Raw genomic sequence first — 25,971 nt, forward strand, 5'->3', positions numbered from 1 at the left:
CTGGGAACAGAGGGTTTCAATGGTACACGTTCAATCATCACTGTTGCAGTGTGGTCCACCTGGCTACTGCATATGGCTGATTTAAGGGGGCCCACCGTTTAAAAAGGGGCCCACCAAATGCACCAGTGTTGATGAGACACACATCACGGTGGGGCCCACAACAGGGACCCATGGCCCTTAATCCATGCACGTCCAACGCAGCAGGACCGACTGCGCGTCCTGTGGTCGGTCAGAGGCAGCAACGCCTGCTGCTACCCTCTGTATATATTTTTTTTTTGAAAAAAAGAATTTGAGGTTTTTCCTAGGTGGGGCCCGCATTGGGCAGATCCACTCCAGCCATTAGATCCTGCGGCTCATTACAAGCTAAATGAGCCCAATATCCAAGGTATTTTGGCGTATAAAAGACTTCAAAGTGTATTTTAACGGTAAGAACCACTATTTTCTATACTATGGCCTGCCAGGTAATCGGATTGGCTTCATTTTTCGGCTCAACACCTAAAATGAGCTGGGGAATGGGATGGACGACGTGGATCAGCCCCATACATCAAGGTGGGGCCTACATGAGCGGCCCACCCAAATACCTTATAATATATATATATATATACATATATATATATATATATATATATATATATATATATATATATTAGCTTGTTAGTACACTCCCATGTCAGTACACGCACTCCATGTTAGCCACCCCTATCACGTCCAACGTCCAGAGACACTGGACGACATGGATAAACATGGTCATCATGGTGGGTCCCACGTGTACGTGGCCCACCTGTTTGGATCACTTGATACTTGTGTTTTTCCTTCCATCCGGGCCCACTAATGGGTTGGAAGGTGTAGACCAATACATCCATCAAATGGGTCACACGAGGGTGGATGGTGTGGATAGATCACATACTTCATGATGGGGTCTACCTAGGTGGGCCACACGGCCACATCATCAAAAGAAAACACGGAAAGAGAGAGAGAAAGAAAGACAAGAAAGACGGTGATGGAGGGGATGGACCCCTCCACTATGGGCCCTCCCTTTCTTACATTACATACTTCAAATGGGTCCCACCACATGTGGCCCCAAAAATGAGAATTAACAGTGGATCACCCACCTCTAGGCCTTCTCGTTGTTCCCTTAACCTCCTTAACTCCTTACCTACACTTTGATGGTGGTTGTGAGGTTTTGATGGTGGGGATGAGAGATGACAGGGTGGGGAAAGTGGGCCACACTTGTTGTTGTTGTTTGGGAGAGAAGAGAGGTTGGACGTGGGATGCTTGGGAGTGAAGAGATGGAATGAAAGAGAGAGGGAAGTAATGGGTTAAAGGGATGGGGTGATGTGGTGGTTGTAAGGAAAGATATGGGTTTGTTTGAAAATGTGTAAAAGAGGAGTGGTAAGGGGAGAGAAAGAGGGTTGACTTGTGGGAAAAGAGAGAGAGGACACTTGTACTTGTTGTTGGGTGAGGTGGCATGGAGGTAAGGTGGTGTACTTGACTTGATTTAATGTGACATGTCGTAGAGATTACCTCAAAGTTCACAATATGCGGCGTTTTTTAGGAATGAAAGCGGGCCCACATCTCCTGGCCTGGGTATCGGATCGGTGTACGAGTTGCAGTGTTAGAACCACGACGACGGCGCGATCGCTATGATACAAGTTTCAGATCGAGCTGACTTTGGTATACAAGACCCGGCTTAGAATCACGCGCAAACGTCGGATACAGGTCGAGGGTTACCGGAATTCGACTAGAAGGACCGCGGAAGCATACGAAACAGTACGGACTAGGATACGGGTCTTACAATTTGGTTGTATGTTAATATTTCTAATACCTTGTAATTGTATTGGGTTATTATGATGTGATGTTGGTCTAAAAACTGAAGATACTTCTGGTTAGTTATTTCTAACTGTTTGTGAGTAATTTCTAACTGTTTGTGAAGTAGTTGAACTAGTAGAATTCCTAAGAGTTTGTTTAATGAAAATACGTAAGGATATTTGTCTAGTTGATGTAAATCGTAAATCTACGGTTCCATATGAATGTTCGATAATTTGTTATACTTCTTTATTTTCTAAAATTTGGGGAGGTTCTATAGTTCGTAGATTCCAATTGTCTCGTAATCTAACTTGACTCCATTCTATTTGCCTAAGTACAATAATATTCATATTGCTAATATTAGTTTGTAATAACATAGTATATCCTTGTGGACTTTCTTTTAATACTTTAAGCATTATTGTTGTTGTCATAACTTTGTAGAATATTTTGTAAACTAAAGCTAATAACAGACTTCCAGATTTAAGTTGGAATTCATCGGTTTTTATATTTAAGGTTAAACTATCTAAAATATTTTAGTCTTGTATATTAAATGTTAAATTTGGATAAGTATTAAAATATATTGGTCCATTATATAAACTTGATTCTATAATTCCTACTAAAGAATTTTTAAAACGATCTGGTCCTATATGTCTTTCATCTCTTAAACATAATAATATATTAGCATTTAATCCATTCCTAAATAAATGTTTAACACCTATTTGGACTGCTCCTATATGTACATATTTATATTTATTTTTTATATGATTTTTTATGGCTTCTAAACTTAATAAATGTATATTTTCTTTATCATTATTTAAAATAATAATTTGTTCTATTGTTTTAATATCATAACTTGTAAGGTATCCTAAATTACGTACATTGTAAATTTCCTTTTTATTTATCTTTGGTATATTCTAATTTGTTAAATTTGTGTCTAAATTTTCATAGGTATGATGTACACTATTAATTATATTGTCAGTCATATTACTATTATCAAATCTAGAAGAAGTACTATTACTTCCAAATAAACTAGCTAAAGATAGCACAAAAATACTCTACGAGCTCTTTGGATATGGAAGGGTGAAGGAATGGTGATTTCTACTCCAAAATAATATAATATGGTCGTCTTGTATTAAATTGTAAATTTAGTCTTATAGTCTTAATTACTAAGATTTTAAGATATTTAAATATATAAACGAAATTCATTTCTATTTTAATTTAGAAGTCTAAATATAATAATATCTAAAATATCTATTATTTTGAATAAAATAATTAAAATAACTGTATTATTGGAATTATAATTGGAATTACGAAAATTAAAATAACTAATAAGAAAAATATCATTTTTTTAAAAAGAAATAAATTCCATAAGATATGAATAGAAAAAAAAATAGTAAGGAAAATGCATAAAGGAATGTAAAGAGGCAGTATGAAAATAAAATTCTACTAATACAAAACACTGAAAGATTACAGAATAAAACTGAAAGATTACAGAATAAAATACTCTCGTGCACTCGCACCACAAGGGGTGCTTGAACCTGTGACCTCGTGTTGAAACTCCAGAGAGCGTACAAGTTGTGAACTCACATGGCTTTTTAATCTTCTTCACGACCTTACATATTCATAATATCTACCTATACCTCATGTTTTGCGACAATTTAACTACTCTTCACATTAATACAAATCTAACATTTCATGAACATACAAAACATATTGAGCTGGATTATCACCTTGTTCACAAAAAGATTCAATGAGGGTTATTTCAGACTTTGTATGTTCTATTGCGTCTTTAACTTAGCGATTTATTTACCTAACCACTAGGCAAGGAATCATTTTTCCTACTGAGCTCCAAGTTGCACATTCTCAATGCTCACTTTCTAGCTTAAGAAGTACTATTAGATTGTAAATTTGTACATATTGTTAATTAATTTTGATTAGATTCTAAGCTCTATAATTAGCAATTGTACATTTAGAACTTTACCTAAAATATTATGTACTTTTTCTTTAAGAAAATCATTATTCCTTCAATGAAATTTAAAGGAGATTTTTCTCACTTTACAATGGTTGGAATGGCCTGATTTTTCAAGGCGTGTAACTTTGATGGTGATGTAGATGGATGAATGTGAAACAGTAGAATCCGCTGAACTATAATAAGGTAAGCAGCACATAGCATACACTGATACATTCTTTATTGTATCATTTGACGAATGGAGACACTGGTGATTCAGCCCAACTCATTCAGCCCTGAATTGAGTCATACTCAACCGAGTCGGTGCTGAATCTGCCCAGCTCTTGTGAAATGATGCAACAGGCCAATGGTCTGGAAACCGTGCAAAGGTCCAAGCCATGCAAATTAAGAAAATCTAGACACAAAAGCTCGTCTTGCTGGTAGATTGTTGGCTATCTAATGGACAGTTGAAATGAAAAAAATCGAAGGTTCGAATTAAACAAATAAATGCACGCCAATCAGAGGTCAGGGTTGTACACGATTTTCCTCGTGTACCGGGATCTCATGCCCTGCCTCTAGGCCCCATTCATCAAACGCTTCCACGTGAACTAATTTCCATGCATAGAGCAATTGAATGAAGAGTAAGGCCTGTTTGTTAAACCTAAGGTTCGTAGTCTGAATCTTAAATTTGAGTATGAAGTTTGAATCTAAAGTCGGAAAACAACGTACGAAATATTTGAAATATGTTAATTTAACACATTTACCCGTGTGAAATAATTGTAATTGAATCCCTATCATTAAAAACTTGTAGGTTACTCCCAAATGTTTATTTGCTGTCTAACCCACAGATATGGTAAAAAAGACCCAGATGAAGAGACTGCATAAATGTCATGTTAACCACAAGAAATTCTTAACGCATGTGTTTTATCCACAGCGTCTATTCATTTTTTCCAAATCATTTTAAGTAATGATCCCAAAATGAAAATGATCCAAATCTCATGTGGCACGGAACATTCATAGCCCATCAATGGTCAATCACCACCGTTTCCTATGTTGTGTTCTCACTTGATAATTGGATTTGATTCATTTTTTTATAATGCCCTAAAATGAGCTTTCAATACGGATGAATGGTGTGGATGTAGTCACATACATCACAGTGGGCCCCACAATCAGCATCCCACTAGACCCCACAATCAGCGTCCCATGCACGTTGTGGGATCGGGGTCTCACTAATCTGCTCCCCAGGCGGGAAGGGCGCGGATTAGATACCGACAAGGTCAGTAGCCAAAAAGCTGCTGAAGTGACAGCACCAAGCTCTGTGGCCCACCATGATGCATGTGTTGTATCCATACCATCCATCCATTTGGAGAGATCGTTTTATGGCATGAGAAAAAATAATGAATAGATCTAAAGTTCAAGTGGACCCCACCATAGAAAACAGTGGTGACAGTAACATTCACGGTTCAAAACTTCTTAGGGGTTACAGAAGTTTCCGATCAAGCTTATATTTTTGTTTCACTTCATCTATGTCTATGTTAACTTATGAATATGTTGGATTTAAAAGAATAAATTATAGTGGACCCTATAAATGTTTCAACGGTGGGTGGGTGTGACTGATCCCATGGTTTTCTGCCATGGGTCCACTTAACTTTAGATCTATCTTATTTTTCTATCATACCATAAAAGGATGTCTACAAATGATTGGACGGAATGGATAGAACACATGCATCATGGTGGGGTTCACATAGCTCGGTGACGTCACTTCCGTAGCCATTTAGCTATACCTTGTAGGCGTGTAATCCGCGCCGGAAGCGGATTGGCTAGTGTACCTCACACCAGTTATATAGCTCTTATATTAACGTTAGGAAGTTCTGTGAGTCTGATCAAGAGGTATGTATTATATCCAAACCGTCTATCTATTTTTAAAACTCGTATTAAGGCTTGAGATGAAAAATAAGATAGATCTAACTATCAAATGGACCACACTGCAAAAACCAGTGGGGGATTGAATGTGTGTCATTGAAACCCTTTTTGGGGTCACGGAAGTTTTGGATCAATATGAAATATTTTTTTCCCTCTTCATTCAGGTATTTTTGACCTTATGAACAGATTGGATGTAAAATAAATGTTATGGTGGGCCCTAAAAAAAAATTAACGGCAAAAATCATTATATCAGCTGCTATTTATGGTGTGGCATATATGATCCTTTGATATCATTCATTGTTTTTGGATAATGCTTTAAAATGATCTCTAAAAATAGATAAACATTGTAGATATAATAAATACATCACCATGGAACCCTGTACAACTCGAGCTCGGACAGTGCTCGTCCTTTCACGACACGTACCTACAGCAGCTATATGGCGTGCGAGGTACACCGGCCAATCCGCTTCCATCCGCGCCCAGGCGAGAAGGACGCGGATTAGATACCGACGGGTTGAGTAGCGAGACTCCTATTAAAGTGACGTCATCAAGTTTTGTGGTCCCACTATGATGTACGTTTTTTATCCACACCGTCCATCCATTTTGAAATATCATTTTAAGGCATGAGCCAAAGAATTTGTCAGATCCAAAGCTTAAGTGGACCCCACCACAGAAAACGGTGGAGAGAGTGATGCCTACCGTTAAACACTTCCAAAGGCAACAAAAGCTTTCTATCTAGCTTAAATTTGTGTTTTCCCTTATTTAATATCTGTGTTAACTTATGAATAGGTTGGATCTCAAATAAACATCACGGTGGACCTTATAAAGTTTTCAACGTTGAGCGAGCGTCACTCTTTCCACTGTTTTATGTGGTTGGGATCTGCCTCATTCTTTGTCTAATGCCCTAAAATGGTCTCTCCAAATTGATGGACGGTGTGGATACAAAACATATATCATGGTGAGACCCACGAAACTTGGTGACGTCAACTTGTCAGTATCTAATCCGCGTCCAGGCGGGATTGCGTGCGTACTACGCCCACCAGGCACCAACTAGAAGCGGATTGGCTGGTGTACCACACACCGCCGATATGTCTGATGTGTTGACATCAGCGAGTTCTGTGGGTCCTATCATGAGGTATGTGTTATATCCCAACCGTCCTTTCATTAGGAGAGCTCGTCCTAAGGCTTGGACCGAAAATTAAGATAGATCCAATGATCAAGTAGACCACACTGTAAAACGTTGGGGGGATTGAACGTCTACCATTTTAACCATTTTGGGGGTCACATAAGTTTTGGATCAATATGATATTTATTTTTCCTCTTCATCCAGGTCTGTATAACCTCGTGAACATATTTGATGGAAAGTAAATGCTGTGGCAGACCTTACGAATGTTTTAATGGTGAGAATCATTGTCCAGCTACTATTTCTGGTGTGGTCCGCTTAAGATTTGGATATAAATAATTTTTTGTACCATGCTCTAAATGATCTCATAAAAATAGATGAACGGTGTGGATATAATATATACATCATTTTTGCCCATGAAACTTTGACATCTTTTGAATCGCTCGTATAACTGGGAGCTGAGAAGCGGAGCCCTGTCTTCGCTCGACACGTACCCACACTAGCAGACCACCCGAATCGAGCTAGAGACGGATGGTCTTATAAAGGGACGCGGATTGCGTCCTACCCCCGCCCAGACGGTAATCCGTCCGGGCAAGGCTCCGTGGGGCCCACTGTGACGTAAGTGTTTTATCCACGCCGTTCATCACTTTTCTAAGATCATTTTAAGTTATGATCCAAAAAATAAAGCAGGTCCACAGCTCCAGTGGACACAAAGTGGGGATTAAACGTCTACCATTAAAAACTTCTTGGGAGCTGTAGAAGTTTCGGATCAAGCTGATTTTTGTCTTTTCACTTCATCCACGTAACTTCCTATCAAGCTGATATTTGTTTTTTCACTTCATCCACGTCTACATGACCTTACGAATAGGTTGGATGGCAAGAAAAACATCAGGGTAGCCGGCAGAAAGGTTTCAACAGTGGGGTGTCATTATCACTCCCAGTACTCTACACGAGCAGAGTTAGCTCGGTGGCTCGCTTGACTCAACTCGAAAAAGCTCTACTCGACTAAGATCGAAGCTGAGTTCGAATCGAGACAAGCTGATTTTTTAAACTCGAATTGAGTTCGATCTTGCCCTAGCTCTACTCGAATATTACTCGAACTCAGCTCGACTCGGTACAGAGTATATATTCCCTTCCAAAAAAACATAACCCAACCTCACCTTTTCAAAATGATCCTGCCCGGTGACTCGGCTCTCTTTGTATTTCTTAGTCCACCGCAACTGCCGCTGACTCGCTCCATACCCCGCTACATGATTATCTCTCTCTTTGTCTAACCACCGCGAGTATCTCTATTCCATACCTCCTAGCCGGGAAGAAGATAGCTTTTATAGAGAGAGAGAGAGAATGCAGAGCCTGAAATATCTGCCGGCCTCTGAAATCCTCCAACTTTCGATTTCAAGATCTCTTCTCAATCTCCCGTCCAAATCCTCCAAACCCTCCTTTTTCTCTTTTACTTCTTCTTACTCCTTCGACAACAATTTCCCGAAGAAGGATGAAGAAGATGAATGGAACAACGCCTGGGAGTCAGCATGGCTCCCAGAAGATCTCGCTGCTGCGAAGAACCGCGCTCATTGGGAGATCGACGTTAACTTCTCCAAGGAGACTGTCGTCCTCTCCCCTGATGCCGACCTTGATACCAAGGCCTTCGTCAGGACATGGACGAGAACTGGAACCAGAGGAGAGGTGCGGCTCTTAAGACGCTTCCTATGAGAGGAGGAGAAGGAAGGGATATTGTGGAACGGGTGGCGGGCGGTGGAGAGAAGGAGAGCCTGGAGAGCATGAAGAAGGATTATAGGCTGAAGAAGCAGAGGATTCATGCTGGGCTGTGGATGAAGGAGATCGAGAAAGAAGAAGAGGCCAGTTTGGGGAATTTGAGTGGTGGTGCAGATATTGAGAGATTGCTCAACAGTTTCTTGGAGTAAGTTCGTTTCTTTGATTTTAGTATTTCACTATGGATGGATGGGTTTTGGAGATTCTAGGGTATGATCGTCACCATAATCACCACCATCATCTTGCCATTGTTGCCGCTGTGTTCGGTACAGGGTATATAATGCCCCTGCTCGAACTCAACTCGAAATCTGCTCGAACTCGGATGAGCCAAGCACGAGCTATTGTTCTGAGCTCAAAGGCCATGTCGAGCCTAGCATGAGCTTAGACTTGAGCAGTCCGAATCGAGCTTGAGATGGGCAAAGCTCGGCTCAGCTCAACTCGTGTACACCTCTAATCACCGCAGCTTCTTTTAGTGTGGTCCACTGGAGCTATTGGAGCTGTTGACGTGCTTCATTTTTAGGATCATACCTTAAAATAATCTGAGAAAAGCAATGAACGGGCGTACCTAAAACACTTACGTCACAATGGGCCCTGCCTAGACGGATTCCCTAATGGGTGGGATCCCTTATAAAGGAGCTTTGTGAGGCCTACCGTGATATATATTTTTTATCCACACCATTAATCTATTTTTTCATATTACTTCAGAAATTAACACAAACAACAAGGCAAATTTAAGGTTTAAGTGGGCCACACTACAAGAAACCGTGGGCATTGGGTGCCTACCAATGAAAACTTCTGAAGGCCATGGAGGGTTCTGATCAAGCTGATTTTTGTGTTGTCCCTTAATACAGATATGTGTGACTTTACGAAGATGTTAGATGGAAAATAAGCTTCATGGTGGACCTCAAGAGTTTTTAACGGTGGTAGTTTCATTCCACAATTTCATGTAGTATGGTTGACTTGAGCTTTGGATGTACCTATTTTTTGGGATCATGCTCTATAATGACATAGAAAAGTTGATGGACGGTGTGAATCTAATACATAAATCATGGTGGGCCTAGAGAAGTAGGCTACATTAAAAGTTGGGTTGTGTATTATGTAAAGAAGACAATCTCTGTAACAGAGGTTAATATTAAATTTTTTAAAAATTTGGTGGAGCGCATTCTTGGATTCAACATCGGATAAATTCAGCATAAAATTAGGGAGCGCTTTCCAGTGTTAACAAACAGGCCCCAGGTGCGGCAATGTTGACACCTTGCATATGTTGCGGCAGATATAGGATGCCCTTGTAGTAGGTTCTTTCCATGGATGGTCCAAATTCAAAATTCAAATGGAATGAATGATTCCGCACTCACACGGACGGTAGTCAGAAAATGGATGGTTGAGATGGAAATAGATTCCACAGTCGAAACTTACGGCTCGCGTTGTCCGTTATTTTCAATCGAGGACCATAAAAAGACAAGACCCAATCGCGGACGGAATGGATCCACCTGTCAACCTGCCATGTCACATGTGTCAGGTTTTAGGCCACGAATGTGCATTTCTGATCTGTCACTACTGGATTGAGTGGACCACTTCCGTGAATGTGGCTACTAAACGGGAATCGTCCGCAACACTTCCATGTGGCTGCCTAAAACACCCAATATATGTGGGATGTAAATCTACTCCATCCATCAGGTGTGAACCATTATTCTAACCGTACATATCAAAAAATAAAAAAATCATCCCAGTAGGCTGGCAAATGGGCAGCATGATTTTTAGACTCGAATGAGTCTGATGTGACTCGACCGAGTCAATTCGGACTCAGTTGAGCCAATCTGGTTCAATACAATGAACCCCTTCCCCTAGCCGGGTCCCAATTCCAGAGGTCCTGCCCTTGGACCGGCTCCTTGCCCTAATGAAGGTTAAAAAGGTCAGGCCAGAATCTGACTATACAAGGAAAAGATTTAACAATAAAAGGCTTGAAATGGTCCATTTGATTTTTCTTTTCCCCCTTTTCTTTTTGTTTATCCTTCATTTGATATAAACAGTACGGATGGTTGGAAAGGGATCTGGATCGAACGATTGTCTTAAACTACACGTATACAGTGAAAGGAAACAGCTCGCAAGTGTCTTTGAACCATTAGTTATTTTTATAAAATGGTGGCCCACTTGACAACACAAGCAGGGCTAGACTATTCATCATTTGGCCCGGCGAAGTTTTAATAGGCTAAAGCCCTGGCTCTAAAGGGTCTAGGCCAGCTGACCTGGCCCATTGCCACCCCTACTTGAGAATCAGCTCAAACCCAACCCTAAAGAGGGCTGGACTGGGATAGCTCAGATCATTTTTCTACCACACGTAACAAAGAAGGAAAGAAATTTGCAATTTTTCTCTTTATTTTACTAGCATGATAAGACTTGTAAGTTTCATGAAAGTCACATTACAAAGTTAGGTAAGCTGTCATCAAAAACATGCCTAACCTTCACCTTGGTGGCCCCACTGATCATTTGGACATCCTTGGCTATCCCCCTCAGCTGGTCTTCCTCCAACTTCTCCTTCGAACAAACCAAAACCGATCTCATCCCACACCATTCATCATACATCCTCTTCAACTCCTCCATCACCTCACTCACCAACCCCACCTTCCTCTTCCTCACCAACATCTTCACCAACACCCCTACATGCTTGGTGGACCCCACCTTGAGTGCAACCTCCTCCAAAACTTCCCCCTTCTTCTCATCCTTGACTGTTGGATCGGCCATGAAGGAGCGTAACAAATCGCTGCGCAACAGCTTCGATAGCCTATGCACATCCTTCACGGTGCCATCCACCTCATTGTTGCACCGCGCAATGTCCAGGAGCGCAGCTGCGTAGCCGCTTGCGGCCGTCCGATGGAAGAGGGCAGATGGTTTGAGTGGTGGGCCAGGAGATGGAGAGAGGAAAGGATGTTGGGTGGCATTGGTAGTGATGGTAGGAGAGGATTTGGTGGAGAGGTGGGGTTCAAGGGGCAGTGAGAGAGAGGAAGTGGTCCAGTTTGAGATGTGGGGCTGTGATGGGATGTGAGTGGTTGAAGGCCTAAAGAGATATTGCGGTTCTCGAGCTGTTGAGGAGAGGCTTGAGAATCTAAGTGTAGAAACTGAGGTAGATAAGGCCTCCATTGAGGAGAGCTACCTTGATGAGAAGGAACTTTGTAAGCTATATAAAGCTTTGTGAGTTGAATTGTAGAGTAGATAAAGGGAGAATTTCTAGCCACACAATTGGACTTGTTGGAGGCTTACTAGCCCAGGAACCTTACCCTGTTCCCGCCGGATGTCTATATACAAGGGTCCTTGGTCCACTGAATCCGAACAATTGGGATGAGAGACCATACCCTGGATGGCCCACGTGCCGAAATTCTTCCAGATTGAAAGATCTCAACCCTTCAAGTGGTGGCCCACATTCCTTAGCTAATGCCTTCGAATGTCGAGGATTTTGGAATGGGCCATCCTGGGCGAGACCTGCCTTATGGGCAGTTTGGATAAATGAGCCAGGGGGTGGCCAGCAGTCAAACAAAAAAATCTGAAAACCCAAACATAGCTCACCAACTCTCAGCAGAGAGCTGTACAATGTACGTCTCCGTCACGCCCACACCCACACGCACCTTTAAACATTACACAAGCCCAGGTTGGCATGTGGGTGAACATGAGCGAAGTCGGACCCTCGTGCAGCCCTGGCCTGAAAATTAGGCCAGAGCAGAGCACTCATGGGCAAGTGACATGTCTGGTGTCAGCTTATCAAGTGAGCCACATACAAATGCAATTGGCTCTGATGGGCCAACCAACCTGATTTTTGTGCCAGATCTTCTGGAAATCAGGCCCATCTTTTACACAGGTGAAGATCAAAAACCCATTTTGTCATTGCAAGTCCATCCACTGGCTGACATGGAATATTTTTCAGTTGGGGGTAAGGTTTAAAGTATCATCTGAAACAGGACGACACAAGGCAATACAGGGCTGTCTCGGTGGTGAGTAAAATGCTACCGACGCTCAGATTTTAAACCTTGGGAGGTTGAATGTGGATAGAGATATTTTGGGCATAAAATTTAAAAATTAAAAATTAAAAAATACTAGGAATATATGTGAGGTTGGACCTACTTCCAGGGGAGTAAATGGTACAAGGAGGGGAAAATCTTCAGTATATGGTATCAATACTTTATAACAAGGGCTTTCCGGGAATAAGCAGTATAAACGAGATGCAGACTAGCAATCTAAAAACATGTATTTTAGCAATTTTCAGTTATTATACTCAAATTATACATTTGTAGGAGCTGTAATGGTTCCATCAAATCACAGCCCAGAAATCGTTTCCAAAAACTGACCAACCATATGGGCTTTCATTCGACTCGAACAGCATTGAGTGGACTGCACAAGAACAAGAACAAGCGTGACTGAATGGACTGGATAAGAACAAGAAGAAGAACAAGCATAACTGAATGGGCTGGACAAGAAGAACAAGCATGACGCATGGATATAACACTTTTTCTTTTTCTTCTTTATAAGGTCTAGGACAATCCTAGAATGTCTCACCCAATAATTCCAATGGAAAGACCACTCTCACATATGATGAATTTATGATTTTGATATTACGGAATTTCTCAATATTTGGTGCAAACAAACACACTCTAACGCATTTATTTATTTATTTATTTATTTTTAATAGCTTGTTAATACACCCCACTGTCAGTTCACACATCACTGTTAGCCACCCCAACTAGGGAATCGATATCAAGACCTCAGTGTTGAAACGAGGTATCTTTCACTCTAACGCATTTCAATTGCCTGTGACGGGAGGCGCTAATGACATCGATTGCCAACACCCTTGCCCGAGAGGGGCTAACCTTATGGCCACTCGTTTCCCCTGATTCCACATCTGTGCAGTTCTGAACAAAATTTCAATTTTCCAAAAATAAATGTATACCATCTCAAACATAATTTCCCAATGCCAATCAAGAACCTTGTTGTTTTGGTGTTTTGAAGAGATGTGCGGTTATGGGTCCATATCAGCCACCCAACTGAGGACTAGGGGATGGACCAATGCAGATATGATACGTCTGTATCACCGTATCATAATGATATTTAAAACCATGGCCATGTCGGCTGGCCCTACCTAAAAATGCACGAAAAGGGTACTTAAATTTCACAACTAGCATCTTCTGCTGAACCCTGCTGTTACCCGTCACCTCCTCACCAAGGTATCCCAAATCGGATACGTATCGGCCGTAACGGCCGATACGTATCGGTAACGGTGGTACCCGTTACGTGATACGGTGCTGTATCGGCCGTTCCCAGTTTTTGTACCCGTATCGGCTGATACGGGCCCATTACGGGCGTAACGGCCGTTACTAACCCGTAACGGCTGTTATGGGCCTTGAAAAAAAAAAAAAAAAAAAAGACGTACCTCTTTTCCTTTCTTTTCTTCTTCTTCTCCTTCTTCTTCTTCTTCCTCTTCTCAGGCAACCGCGGCCTTCTCTCTCTCTCTCTCTCTCTCTCTCTCTCTCTCTCTCTCTCTCTCTCTTCTTCCCCTCTTTTTTCTTCTCTTCTTTCCCTCTTTTTTCTTTTCAGTTTCCCCCTCTTTTTCTTCTTTTTTTTTTTTCCAGGCGTACCACACACCAGCTAGCTGCTGGCTGTAGGTACGTATCACGCTAAGACGAGCGCTAACACTCCTCGAGCTCCGGGTTGTACGAACGGTTCAAAGGAGGTCAAAGTTATATGGGCCCCACAGTAATGTATTTATTACATCTACACCGTTCATCTATTTTCAGAGATCATTTTAGAGCACTATCCAAAAAATGAATTATATCCCAAGATCATCTGGACCACACCAAAAGTAGCAGCGGAGATAATATTTTCACCGTTAAACAATTCATAGGGCCCACGGGAACGTTTATTTTCCATCCAATCTGATCTGATCAGACCCGAGTGGGTGATGATGTATATATTTTATCCATGTCGTCCATCCATTTTGCCACGTCATTTTAAGTCAGGATCTAAAAAATTAATAATATCCAATCCTCAGGTGGACCACACCATAGGAAATAGGAAACAGTGGTTATAAAATGGTCACCATTAAAAATTTCTTAAGGTCTACTGTAATGTTTATTTTCAATCTAACCTATTAATTGGGTCACACTGACGTAGATGAAGAGAAAACACGCACGTCAGCTTGATTTAAAACTTTTGTAGCCCCCAATAAATGTTTAATGGTGAACGTTTAATTATTGTTGTTTCTTATGGTGTTGTCCACCTAAGCTTTGGATGTGCCTCATTTTGGGCTCATGCCCTAAAATTATTTGGCAAAATGAATGGACGATGTGGATATAACACATTCATCACGGGTGGGGCCCAAAAAATTTTGACACATGTACTACTCTTCACAATCCGAGTCCCGCCTAATTTGAGCCTTAAAAAATTGTACACAAGACATATATTAACTTAAAATTTAGCAATTAAATTATGGACTGCAATTGCTAACTCACAATTCCAAAATCAAATTGTTTGAATAGTTTTAATTGTTAATTTGTGGACTTTTATTTTATAAAATAGAGCCTCTTGATTTTTTTCATGATTCACTATCCAATAAATGTCCACCAATTTATAAGTGGGATAATGACAATAAATTGCATGAATTTGAAGCTGATTTAGTGCATAGATTGGTCCTCCAAGTTAGCCCCAAATTGGCAACGCCATCTACCTGAATTTAATTTCATTTTTTTAAAGAACTATTGGGAGAAATGATATCAAGTTGTTAAGTATATAAATTAGATATTTAGAAAATTAAATATATGAATTTTGTAGTCAAATTCAGGTTATCTGGTTCATAAATTCATCAGACAGTCTGATACAACTTCTCACCAAAGAGTGGACCGTTACACCACCATAAACATGTTCCAATTTATAGATGAATGCATATTTGGAATGCTTAGAATATTTCGGATTTAATTCATATTTTTTCATGTTTTTTTGGCAAAATAAAATAAAATAAATTGCGCCGTTACGGGCCGTTACGCCCCCGTATCCGTATCGGTTTCGGAGGGCACCATTACGCCAACCAATACCGATAGGGGACACCTTGCTCCTCACACAACGTTCAGCTACAACTGTCCACAATTAGATTAAAAAATAATAATAATAATTAAAAAAAAAAATTCATTACATATCAAGATAAAAACAAAAACAATTGCTCCCATAGAGACATTCTACATACTGATAACATACTAATCATGAGAAACCAATTAACGGATTGGAGATAAAAAGAAATTACTACATATAGGAAACTGGTAGGCATCCATGTTTCTATATCCGCAGAGGAACAAGTTACGGCATTCCATTAGGCCACTTGAATACAAAATGCAGGAAAACAAAACTCCTAGAAGCTTCACACCGACACTATACCGATGAGGAAACGAATACCCGAGATTCCAGAAGAGAAAAGGAAACTCAAGAACCACAGCTAAAGGGATATACCTGTTCTTTGGCACAAGTTACTCATTGAATAACTCAAAAATAAGACTAAAACGGGGAAAATGAAGAAGAAGAAGAAGAAGAAGAAGAAGAAGAAGAAGAAGAAGAAGAAGCAATACTCTCTTGGCTAGGCAGATCACAATTGCAATGAGAGATCTTCACCTGATGAGAGATAAAGAGCAAATGCAGAATTTATGGTGAAAAGGTGGTAACACTTGAATTACCAGTTCAGTTGTCTGCTTCGGCATTAGGCGGTCAATGGTTCTGCCTCCGTATCTCTTTCCCTCATTAGGTGTTCAATGGTTCCTGAAAAGAAAACCCATCCCCAAGATGAGCATAGGAAAGCCTACAAAAAGGGTGTGGCCCGAGCATACATTGGGTTGGAAGTAACACCAGTCAACAGTTGAGACTTTACATTACGAGTGAGAACTTACTTGATTTGTGGCTCTCTGCAAGTCCCATCAGCCGTCTCTGCAAGAGGGATGCAAGGAAGAGGAAAACCGAGCACATGGTAAACATGGAAGTCATGGGGAATGCGCTCACCTTCAAGAAGCCATAGAGTTAGTGGATACGGCATGGAGTGACCTCATGTCCTCGGGTCTTTGCTCGAGTTACAAGATAAAAGAACAAAATGATGGAGAGAAATTATACATTGACACTAGTTTCATGATGCATCTGTCCAGGGTCCATAGTTCCATGATCCAGACTGTTGGTCTGATGGGCTCCATGGATGCAAGATAACCAAAAAAAAAAAAAAATCTCCAAGCCAGGAAGATTCTAAACCCTTTAATCAGTGGCTTATAGATAGATGGTTAACAAAACAAAGAAATGGTCCCAAAAAAGGGCCAAGCATTGGATGGTTAAGATCTACCAATATGGAAAAACTTTTGGATCTCCTTCCATAGTGGGGTCCATCAGATTAATAACCTAAATTGCTAACCATGGCCCCATTGGTATGGTATGGGTGCATTATGACAGTATTCATGTCTTGGTGCTCCATGAACCTATAATTTCTCAATAATAAAGTAAAATCCACAAGTTTAAAGGGCTTTGGGGTGCTTTCTGCTATGAAACTCCCAAAAAGACTAGAAGAAAATACAAGCCTATGAACTTAAGTACAAATAATCTTCAATATATCATGATCACTGGAAAAATATGCTAAAACTGAGAGAAAAATTCCAATTACCCAATTTCTAGTAAAACAGAATTCATTAGTTGCAATAGCAGAACTCCAAGTTTTCTTGGCCATTGTATGAAAAAGAGAGGTCAAACAGTAAAACAGTGTACAGCTTACATTGTAGAGCACAACACACACGAAGATGTTGAGTGGTATACGGAAGAAGTTCATGATTGTGCTTCTGGCCTCCTCAGGAATGTATTGGGATCTCATCTTCATAATAGATGGCCAAAATATTCCAACGCATGCCTCGAAGATACAAAACCCAATCATCTGGATACAACCACCGAATGAGATGCCCCCACCTTTCACCGTCGACGGTGCCACCAAGTACTGTTTCATGGTTGGTGTTCAAGTTACTTAGCTGATTTCATAAGAGAATGGTGAAACACACTTAAAGAAAAGGCACTATGTCCGCAAAACGTACACTGGTGATAACTGGAAGCAGGAGAGAGACGGAAGCAACTCCAAAAACAACCTGCATGTAGCTTTCAACTTTCAGGGATGAGCGGGTCATCAGCCGAGAGGCAATGGAGCTTCCCAACATCGAACCCAACATGAATGTAGCGAAAATGAAACCGTGAGGAATATCCTCGTCGTTTGGGCTTAAGGCAGGAGTCCAAAGGAATACAAAAGTGTACATAGAACCTTCAAATAGGGACTGTATTGCGCCCAGCAAGGCTATCTTCTCATCTGATTGCAGAGGATGTCCCATATCAAATACATAGACAGTAGTATTTAGGCTCGTCAGAAAAAAGGCATGACCGGAAACATGCGGAAAGAGATTAGATGCTAACCAGAAGATATTGCCGTTGCGGCAATCTTGAACTGGGTGAACAAGTCCTTGCTTTCAGAAGGATCTCCATAGTTTTCACCCCATGATGATAAGATAATTGTCATGCCAATTGCGAGAAAGCATGCAGCAGCATCAAAAGGTGCTACGGGCCCAAAGCCCAAATTATCAGTCAGTAAGTTCGCAAACAACCCAGAGACAATTGCTACGAGACCATTGCCGAAGAATATTGCCTTGGAGAAGGTTACTGACAGCCATTGTTGCTCAAAACCCCTCTGCACAGATAAGACAGAAGTTAAAAATAAACAACAGCAACTGTAAGAAGGGGAGAACAAGTCAACAACATCACACCCCATTTATCCATGCTTCTATGCTCTGTTCTGGTTTACCACCAAATCATAGTTCACTGGGCTTGGGACCTTCAGTAGCCCCATTGATGCAGTTGGTGTTTGGGCAATGTGGAAAACACAACCCACATTAAGCAGGATAGTGTTTTCCTCCTTGAACCCCAGATGGTAAATTGCAAAATGCTTTATATTTGGTGAGAAGAATGGAAAAGAAAAGCATATTACATGATCGATAAGAATCTCTACTTCATAAGACAAACTGGTGTCCCAGGCGATCATACCATCAATAAACAATAACAGGAGAATTCTACCATGGATGCAACCAATATATAACCAAAGCACACAAGGAACGTTGAAACTGTGATCATGACTCTTCAAAGCAGATAATCGAATTTGTTCTTTTGCGAAAAGAGTAAGATCTCTCACCTTGTTGTGTTCCGCAACAAGCCATGACTCAAAGGCTGAAAACAAGAGGGACGTAGCGATTCCTCCCAATACACGGCCTAGCATCAAGACATTATACTGAGGAGAATGCTTGGTCATACAGCTCAGGATGTATGTTATGCAGTACGTTACAGAAGCCCTCTTCCGACCCCTGCATTTACATGTGGAGATATTGTAAACATATGAAAGAACCCAAACAATCTCATCACAAAAGAATGGTTGACAGATCCTGCTTCATGGAGATCTCACTGTTTGTCAGCCAAAGATCCAACGATTGTCCCAAACAACATAGAAGATCCGAAACCAGCAATAAAAAGTCGCCCGATCTCGGCCTGCCCAAAACCATAGTGTTTGTAGAGGAAGTAGACATAAGGACCCTGCAACCAATCCCCAGCTGTTGCCCAGAAAACAGTAATTAGAATTAGATAAACGACAATCTGAGATGCATAATTAAATTCCTGTATTATTCTTTTGATTTAAATGATCCTTCATATTGTGTTTGAATGTAGCCCAAGTCGTTAGTGGAATATTGTTTAAAAGTTCTTCTGTTTTCATGGTCATGCCATGGGAGACTAGAATTACATTAGGCAGGATATGTTTTTCTTTTTCCTTTTTTTTCTTTTTTTCTTTTTTCACATTTCATCAACAAATCAATACCCATTGCATTTCATGTATCCTACCTTAAAACGTACGGGATATTAATCATGGCAGAAAAGCATCACCACATCGCCTTTCTATGAACATTTAATCACGCCACTAAATAACAAGATCCTATAGACATTTAATCACAACACTGGATAAGATCTCCGATTCAACGTACTTCTACATTAGAGATCCAAAAGCGATTGCTAATTTATCAGCACCCATATTGCAGATCGATGGAATACAATCACATTCTCGCCCAAAATGGCATGAAAAGCTCTAATTAAACAAATACCCATCAAAGAAAGATGCTACAAAATCAACCAAATCAAGCCCAAAATTACAACCCAACAACATAATCATCAGATCAGCAAATGCAAAACCCGAAAACCAGACAACTCAAAACTCAACAAAATCACTCTAAAAAGGCCAACATTCCCAAACACCCATTACAGAAAACCCCACAAAACTTCAGATCCAGTACTCAAATGCCCAAATAAAGAAACCCAAAATGCCTCAAATTCCTAAAACAAACAAATCTAACAGTCGAAACATCACAGATCCAAAGAGAAATCCGAGAATCACGCTAATCTAACACACACCCAGATCAGAAAAGAGCACAAATGTAGGAAATTTCAAACCTTTACAGGAATTAGAGACACCCAGAAAGTGAATTCTGCGAAGAAAAGTGGGGATCTAGTGCTTACCCATCATGAGAGAGTAGACGACCAGGTAGTTGTTCTTGAAGGAATTGAAAGCTGAAGAGGTGTTGATTCGATCTTTACTGTTTTTGCTGAACTCCATGGCTGCAACAACGACGGATAAACCGCCGAAGACCACGTAGTAGAAGATCTCCATTGTTACAGATGGATCAGCTGCTCAAGGAAGAAGAAGAGCTTTTTATATCTGAAAATGAGAAGAGATAAAAGAGGAGATTTCTTCTTTTCCTCACTCTCTTTGATTTCTGTTTGGAGATGAGAGTCGAATAGGGAGGAATCATTATATATGATATGTTAGGCCAGTCTATCAACAGTATAACGCGTCTTTTCGATTTTGAGAAGTGAGGTCCACATATCAATAATCTAGACCGTTGATATGTTCCGAACCAACATTGATGGATAATAATAGCCTTTTGATTTGTGAATTGAAAATATGCTTTTAAGAGAATGGATGCAATAACGGTCTTCATTCAAACGAGCTAGGTCACAGGATGGATGGTTAGGATCTTCTGATCTACGAAATATTTGGAGCATGGTACGTACACGCTGGCATGAAACAGTTCAATGGTCTGGATTATCTGAAGGTGGGCCACACCTCTCATGTTTAGAAAACCCCTTGTACTGTGGGAGGCCTTGAGTCGCTTGTCCTTCGATTCCATATACAAGGCTGATTATGAGGCTGAAGAGCCGTGCAAAGTAGCCACCGGATCCTGATCTGCCGACACGTGGGAACGAGATCCGACCATCGGTGGAATGGGCCCCACGTCGATGTCTACTGTCCTCAAATCAGGTCGGTCCATTCACCTGGTGGGTTAGACGTGTCGGCAGGAAAAATACTGCCCAACCTCCGGGATGACGTCTGTACGGCCTGATATTTTGAAACAGGACATGGTCGAGGTGGGGCCCACCTGGTCACCGTCCCAGATCCAGAAAACCCTCACGCGGGAATGGCCTACGCGCTTCTCTGTCACCGATCAGAATCAGAAACGACTACTTTCGATCGCATTCCAGCTTCGTGGGACCCATGTTAGGCCTACAAAAATGAGAGATTTTGGTGAGGGGAACGTCCGCCATAGAAACATCCGGATAGATTTTGGGGTCCACCCTGTTGTATATGTGTCATCCAATCCATTCATCAAGTGGGACCCATCAGGATGAAGTGACACGTCAAAAGGCCATCCCAAAATTCTGGTGGGACGGACCACAACATGGATTCGAATTCGGAAGTGAACCCTCCGATGAGGAGCTCAGTAGTGATCGGTGCTTTATGGGCCCACCATGATGTATATATTTTCATCCCTACTGTCCATCCACATTTCCACTTCATTTTAGGCTATGAGCCTAAAAATAAGGCAGATCTAAATCTCAGGTGGACCACACCACAAGAAGAAAGAGGGGTAATTGAACACCTACTATTAAAACTTATTAGAGGTATAAAAGTTTTTGGATTAAGCTAACGAAGGTCTCTGTTACAAAATTGGACTGCGTACTGAGTTACTCGTAAACTCCATGAGCCCATTGTGAATTCAAGTGGTTTATCTACCCACTGTGAATTCATGTGGTTTGTCCATCCATATTTGCGTATCACTTCAAGGGTTGTGCCTAAAATTGAAGTATAACAAAATCTCAAGTAAGCCATAGCACAGGAAAAGGTGGAAGCATTGATTTCCACTGTTGAAGCCTTTCTAATGCCCTGGTGATATTTATTTGTATCATGTTCGTGAGACAAAAAAGACACGAATGAAAGAATAACAAAAATATCATCTTGATTTAAAACCTCTATAGGCCTCAAGAACTGTTCCACAGTAGAATTCAATTCACGCTTTCAGGTGGTATGGTCCACTGGAGCTTTTGATATGATTAATTCTTGGTTCAATAAAATGGACGGACAAAGTTGATATAATGCATGCATGACTGTGAGCCCCGCAGAGTTGACTCAATACACAATCTACTCACTGTGTTTTGTAATCAACTGAATGGTAAATAAACATTATAGAGGACTTTAGGAAGCTTGTAATGGTGGGTGTTTCCGGTGTGGAGACCACCTAGATTTGGATCAGCCTAATTTTTGAGACACATGACCTAAAATAACCTCAAAATGTGGATGCACAGTGTGGATGAGAATACATACATTATGATAAGGGCCACATAGCTTTTCCAGCACCAAGCTCAGTAGTGGAGAGGTCACCACCGAAACCGAGTCCTCCCACCTCGTGAATATATTGGTTTACCTGTGACTGTAAGTTGCGCCCTGTGGTGTGTCCCACTCGAGTTTTGGATCTGGATGATTCCGGACGCGGTGTGGCCAGTGACAGTGACACTAGCCAGGTAGTAGTGGTTGGTGCTCTGTGGGCCCCACCATGATCTATATGTTTCATCCACACTGTCCATCCATTTTTTAACATCATTTTAATATTATTACCTATAAATGAGAAAGATCAAAATCTCAAGGGGACCACCTTGGTAAAACAGTAGTGATTGAATTTCTACCATCAAAAATCTCTTAAGGCCCAATGTAATGTTTGTTTGACATCCAACTTGTAGATTACGTTATACAGACCTGGATGAAGGCAAAAAATAAATATCATTTTCATCCAAAACTTTTGTAGCTCCAATAAATTTTTAATTGTGAGAGTTCAATCAACACTGTATAGCCTCACAGAGATTTAGATCTACCTTATTTTTGGGTTCATGCCTTTAAAATGGATGGACAGCGTGGATGAGACACATACATCATGTTAGTCCCACATAGCACCGACCACTAGCCATTGGGTAGTGGCGGGGTGAGTAGCCAATTCGGATGATTCCAGGTCTGCACGGTGAACGAGGTTGACGGCTTGCATTCAACGTAAAGCATGAGAGGTGGGCCCCGCACAGCTGGAACGTGATCATTCTCTAATATTTCAGACATCTGATCATTGAACTATTTTCTTTTACTATGGATTATCAACTTAACCGTATCCTTTTCAGGGCCACTGGTTGAAAGGTTAGGATCTTCTAGCCTTGAAGATTTTAGAGGAAAATCTCATCAACTGTGCAGCCTCGTCAGATCAACGGTCTCGATCACCCAACCGTAGGATCACAAGTGAATGTGTTATGGGCATCGCCTCCCATCCGTCCTTGCTTTTGGTAATAGACAGGTACAAGTAGGAGAAGCGTAATTATCGGTGACTATGACTCTTGAAACGTACAAGTAGCCCAGCTGGAAAACAATCCAGACCATCAATCGCTGATCCAATCATGGATGGAGCATCACCCAGCAATTACTGAGAAGATGATAATGACCATCTGATCTCGCCCCTTCGAATTTCGGACCTGATCATTTTATGTCTAACCATCCGTTTGACAACAATCAATTGGATGGATATAATTGCTTGATCAATCTGAATATAGAGATATGGTCCATCTCCACTGTGCCCCACAATTTGCATACTGACACTGCTAGCAGCGACTGGAGCCCAAAATGAGTCAGAGCAAATCTCAGGTGGATCACACCCCAGGAAACAGTGGTGATTGAATGGCCCGCAGTTGAAAACTTCCTAGGGCCACAAAAGTTTTGGATCAGGCTGATATAGGGCTGTACATTTAGCCTAGCTGACTGAGTCAAGGTGGGCCAAGCTTGGCTCGACTCGTCCATCCTCCCCTCAAGCTTGAGTGAAACTTGGTTTGTTTGCCAAATCTTTGGAGCTGTGCTAGTAATCGCATCAAGGCGAGCTTACCTCGTGTCGAGTCAAGCCTGCTTCCAACTCACACCTAAGTCAACCAAGCAAACCAACTCAACCAGCACCCGACTCAACTCAGCTACCTGACCCAACCTTACCAACTCCCAAATCAAATATTCAATTTTATATATATATATATATATATATATATATATATATATATATATATATATATATATATTACATAGATATGATGGTGGGCCTTACGTGACCCACCCATTTGGTACGAATTGGCTGGAGTACCTACACCAGCCATTAGCTGAGGTATTGACTTCAGCAATTGGGACCCATCGATATATATGGAGAGAGAGAGAGAGAGAGAGAGCTCAGGTGCAACGCGTTGGGTAAGGAATGAAAATGGTAAAAAAGGGACGGACATGTAAAATATGGTTTAAGTTTTAACTTTTTTATTTTTAAATTATATATATATTCGAATCGGGTCGTGCCCGAGCTCAAGAGTCAAGCCGAATTTGAGTCGAGTCGTATCAAGATACATTATGATCAAACTCGGCTTGTTTTCAAAACGAACTAGGTTATATGAAGCTTGGCTTGCCTTGAGTCATCGCTCAAGTTAAGCTATATCGAGCTTAGCTGAGCGAGCTTTCTAAGCTAGCTTAGCTCTTGTACAACCCTAGGTTGATATTTATGGCGTGTTTGGTTCATGGAATAAAATGACATTGAATTTTATTAGATGGGATTAATATGATTATTGCAAAATGATGGCATGTCGAGAAATATCATGGTATTTTAGCCATCCAATCTCATGTTTGGGATAAAATTCTTGCTACAAGAAAACACTAGATTAAGCAAAATTTTATTTGATAGACCATGGAATTGTAATCAACAGACTAAATTCATAACAGTTATCGTTCGCTTGTACACATATATAACCAGAATGTCACGTGTATACATTGTATATGGATGGATGACATGGATAAATGCATGCATTAATGTGGGGCCCACATGTGTTGTAAATTACCAAATGCAGTTCTATCCCAACTAATCCCATCTAATACCCTGCACCAAATGCCCCTTATGGCTGCCCTTCATCGAGGTCGGTGTTACCTAATTAACAAGTTGATTTGCATATAAAAATTACAGTATACCCTAACTAGTTTTTAACAGTGGGCTTTCAACCATCCCTATTTTCGTGTGGTGTGGGCTGCCCGAGATTCGTATATGCTCCATTTTTAGGCTCTTGCATTAAAATAATGATCCAAAATGGATGTGCAGTGTCATTAAAATGCATGCACCATTTTGAGCCAACGGAGCACCGTCCACTGCGGAGTTTGCTACTGGAGGAAGCGGATTGGCTGGTATACCACACACCACCGACATGGCTGGTGTTGACGTCAACAAGTTCTGCAGATTCCATCATGAGAAATGATTTATATCCAAGCCGTCCATCCAATTGGAGAGCTCATCTTAAGTCTTGAGACGAAACATAAAACAGATCGAAAGATCAAGTGGACCACACAGTAAAAAGCACCGAAAGATTGAACGTCTACCAATGAAACTTTTTTGGAGGTCACAGAAATTTTGGATCAATATGATATTTGTTTTTCCTCTTCATCCAGGTATGTGTGACCTTATGAACAGATTGGATGAAAAATAAACGTTATGGTGGGCCCCGCAAATGTTTTAATGGTGAGAATCATTGTCCCACTATTATTTGTGGTGTGGTTCACTTGATATTTGGATATGACTCATTTTTGGAAACAAGGTGTAAAATGATCTCATCAAATGGATGAACAGTAGGATATAATAAATACATCATTGTGTAGCCCATGTAGCTTTGATCTCCTTTGAACCGTTAGTACAACTCAGAGCTCGAGGAGCGTTATGAAGCGTACCCACACCAGCTAGGTTGGTGGTGTGTGGTACACCAGCCAATCAGCTTCCACTACTTGCAGTGCTAGTCCGAAATCCGCGTCCGTTGCGGAACTATCAAAGGCGTCTTCGTCGGATCCTTACGCCTGCGCTGGTGGTAGACTCTCAGGAGTTTCAACCCCCAGTCAAGGTTTCGAGTATCCATAGGTGGTGAAAAACCACTACGGCGTGAGTGTGTGGTGGTGTGT

At 41.0% G+C, this 25,971-nt stretch overlaps 2 protein-coding genes across 2 annotated transcripts; both read right to left on the reverse strand.

Annotated features, from left to right (window-relative positions):
* Positions 1 to 10,899: 10,899 nt before the first annotated feature.
* Positions 10,900 to 12,435, reverse strand: LOC131248567 (ATP synthase subunit delta, chloroplastic-like). Its single transcript, XM_058248907.1, has one exon. It carries the CDS (start codon positions 11,706 to 11,708, stop codon positions 10,986 to 10,988), a length of 723 nt encoding a protein of 240 aa, XP_058104890.1. The 5' UTR covers positions 11,709 to 12,435; the 3' UTR covers positions 10,900 to 10,985.
* A 3,374-nt stretch (positions 12,436 to 15,809) lies between these two features.
* On the reverse strand, positions 15,810 to 20,435 carry LOC131248568 (uncharacterized). Its single transcript, XM_058248908.1, has 8 exons — positions 20,160 to 20,435; positions 19,060 to 19,204; positions 18,793 to 18,961; positions 18,024 to 18,294; positions 17,654 to 17,919; positions 17,344 to 17,559; positions 16,484 to 16,592; positions 15,810 to 16,355 (listed from the first exon to the last, which is right to left on the reverse strand). The coding sequence occupies exons 1-8, from the start codon at positions 20,308 to 20,310 to the stop codon at positions 16,297 to 16,299; spliced, it is 1,386 nt and encodes a 461-aa protein (XP_058104891.1). The 5' UTR covers positions 20,311 to 20,435; the 3' UTR covers positions 15,810 to 16,296.
* Positions 20,436 to 25,971: the final 5,536 nt, after the last annotated feature.

This window comes from Magnolia sinica, chromosome 6 (assembly GCF_029962835.1).
Source record: "Magnolia sinica isolate HGM2019 chromosome 6, MsV1, whole genome shotgun sequence".
NCBI classification, from domain to species: domain Eukaryota; kingdom Viridiplantae; phylum Streptophyta; class Magnoliopsida; order Magnoliales; family Magnoliaceae; genus Magnolia; species Magnolia sinica.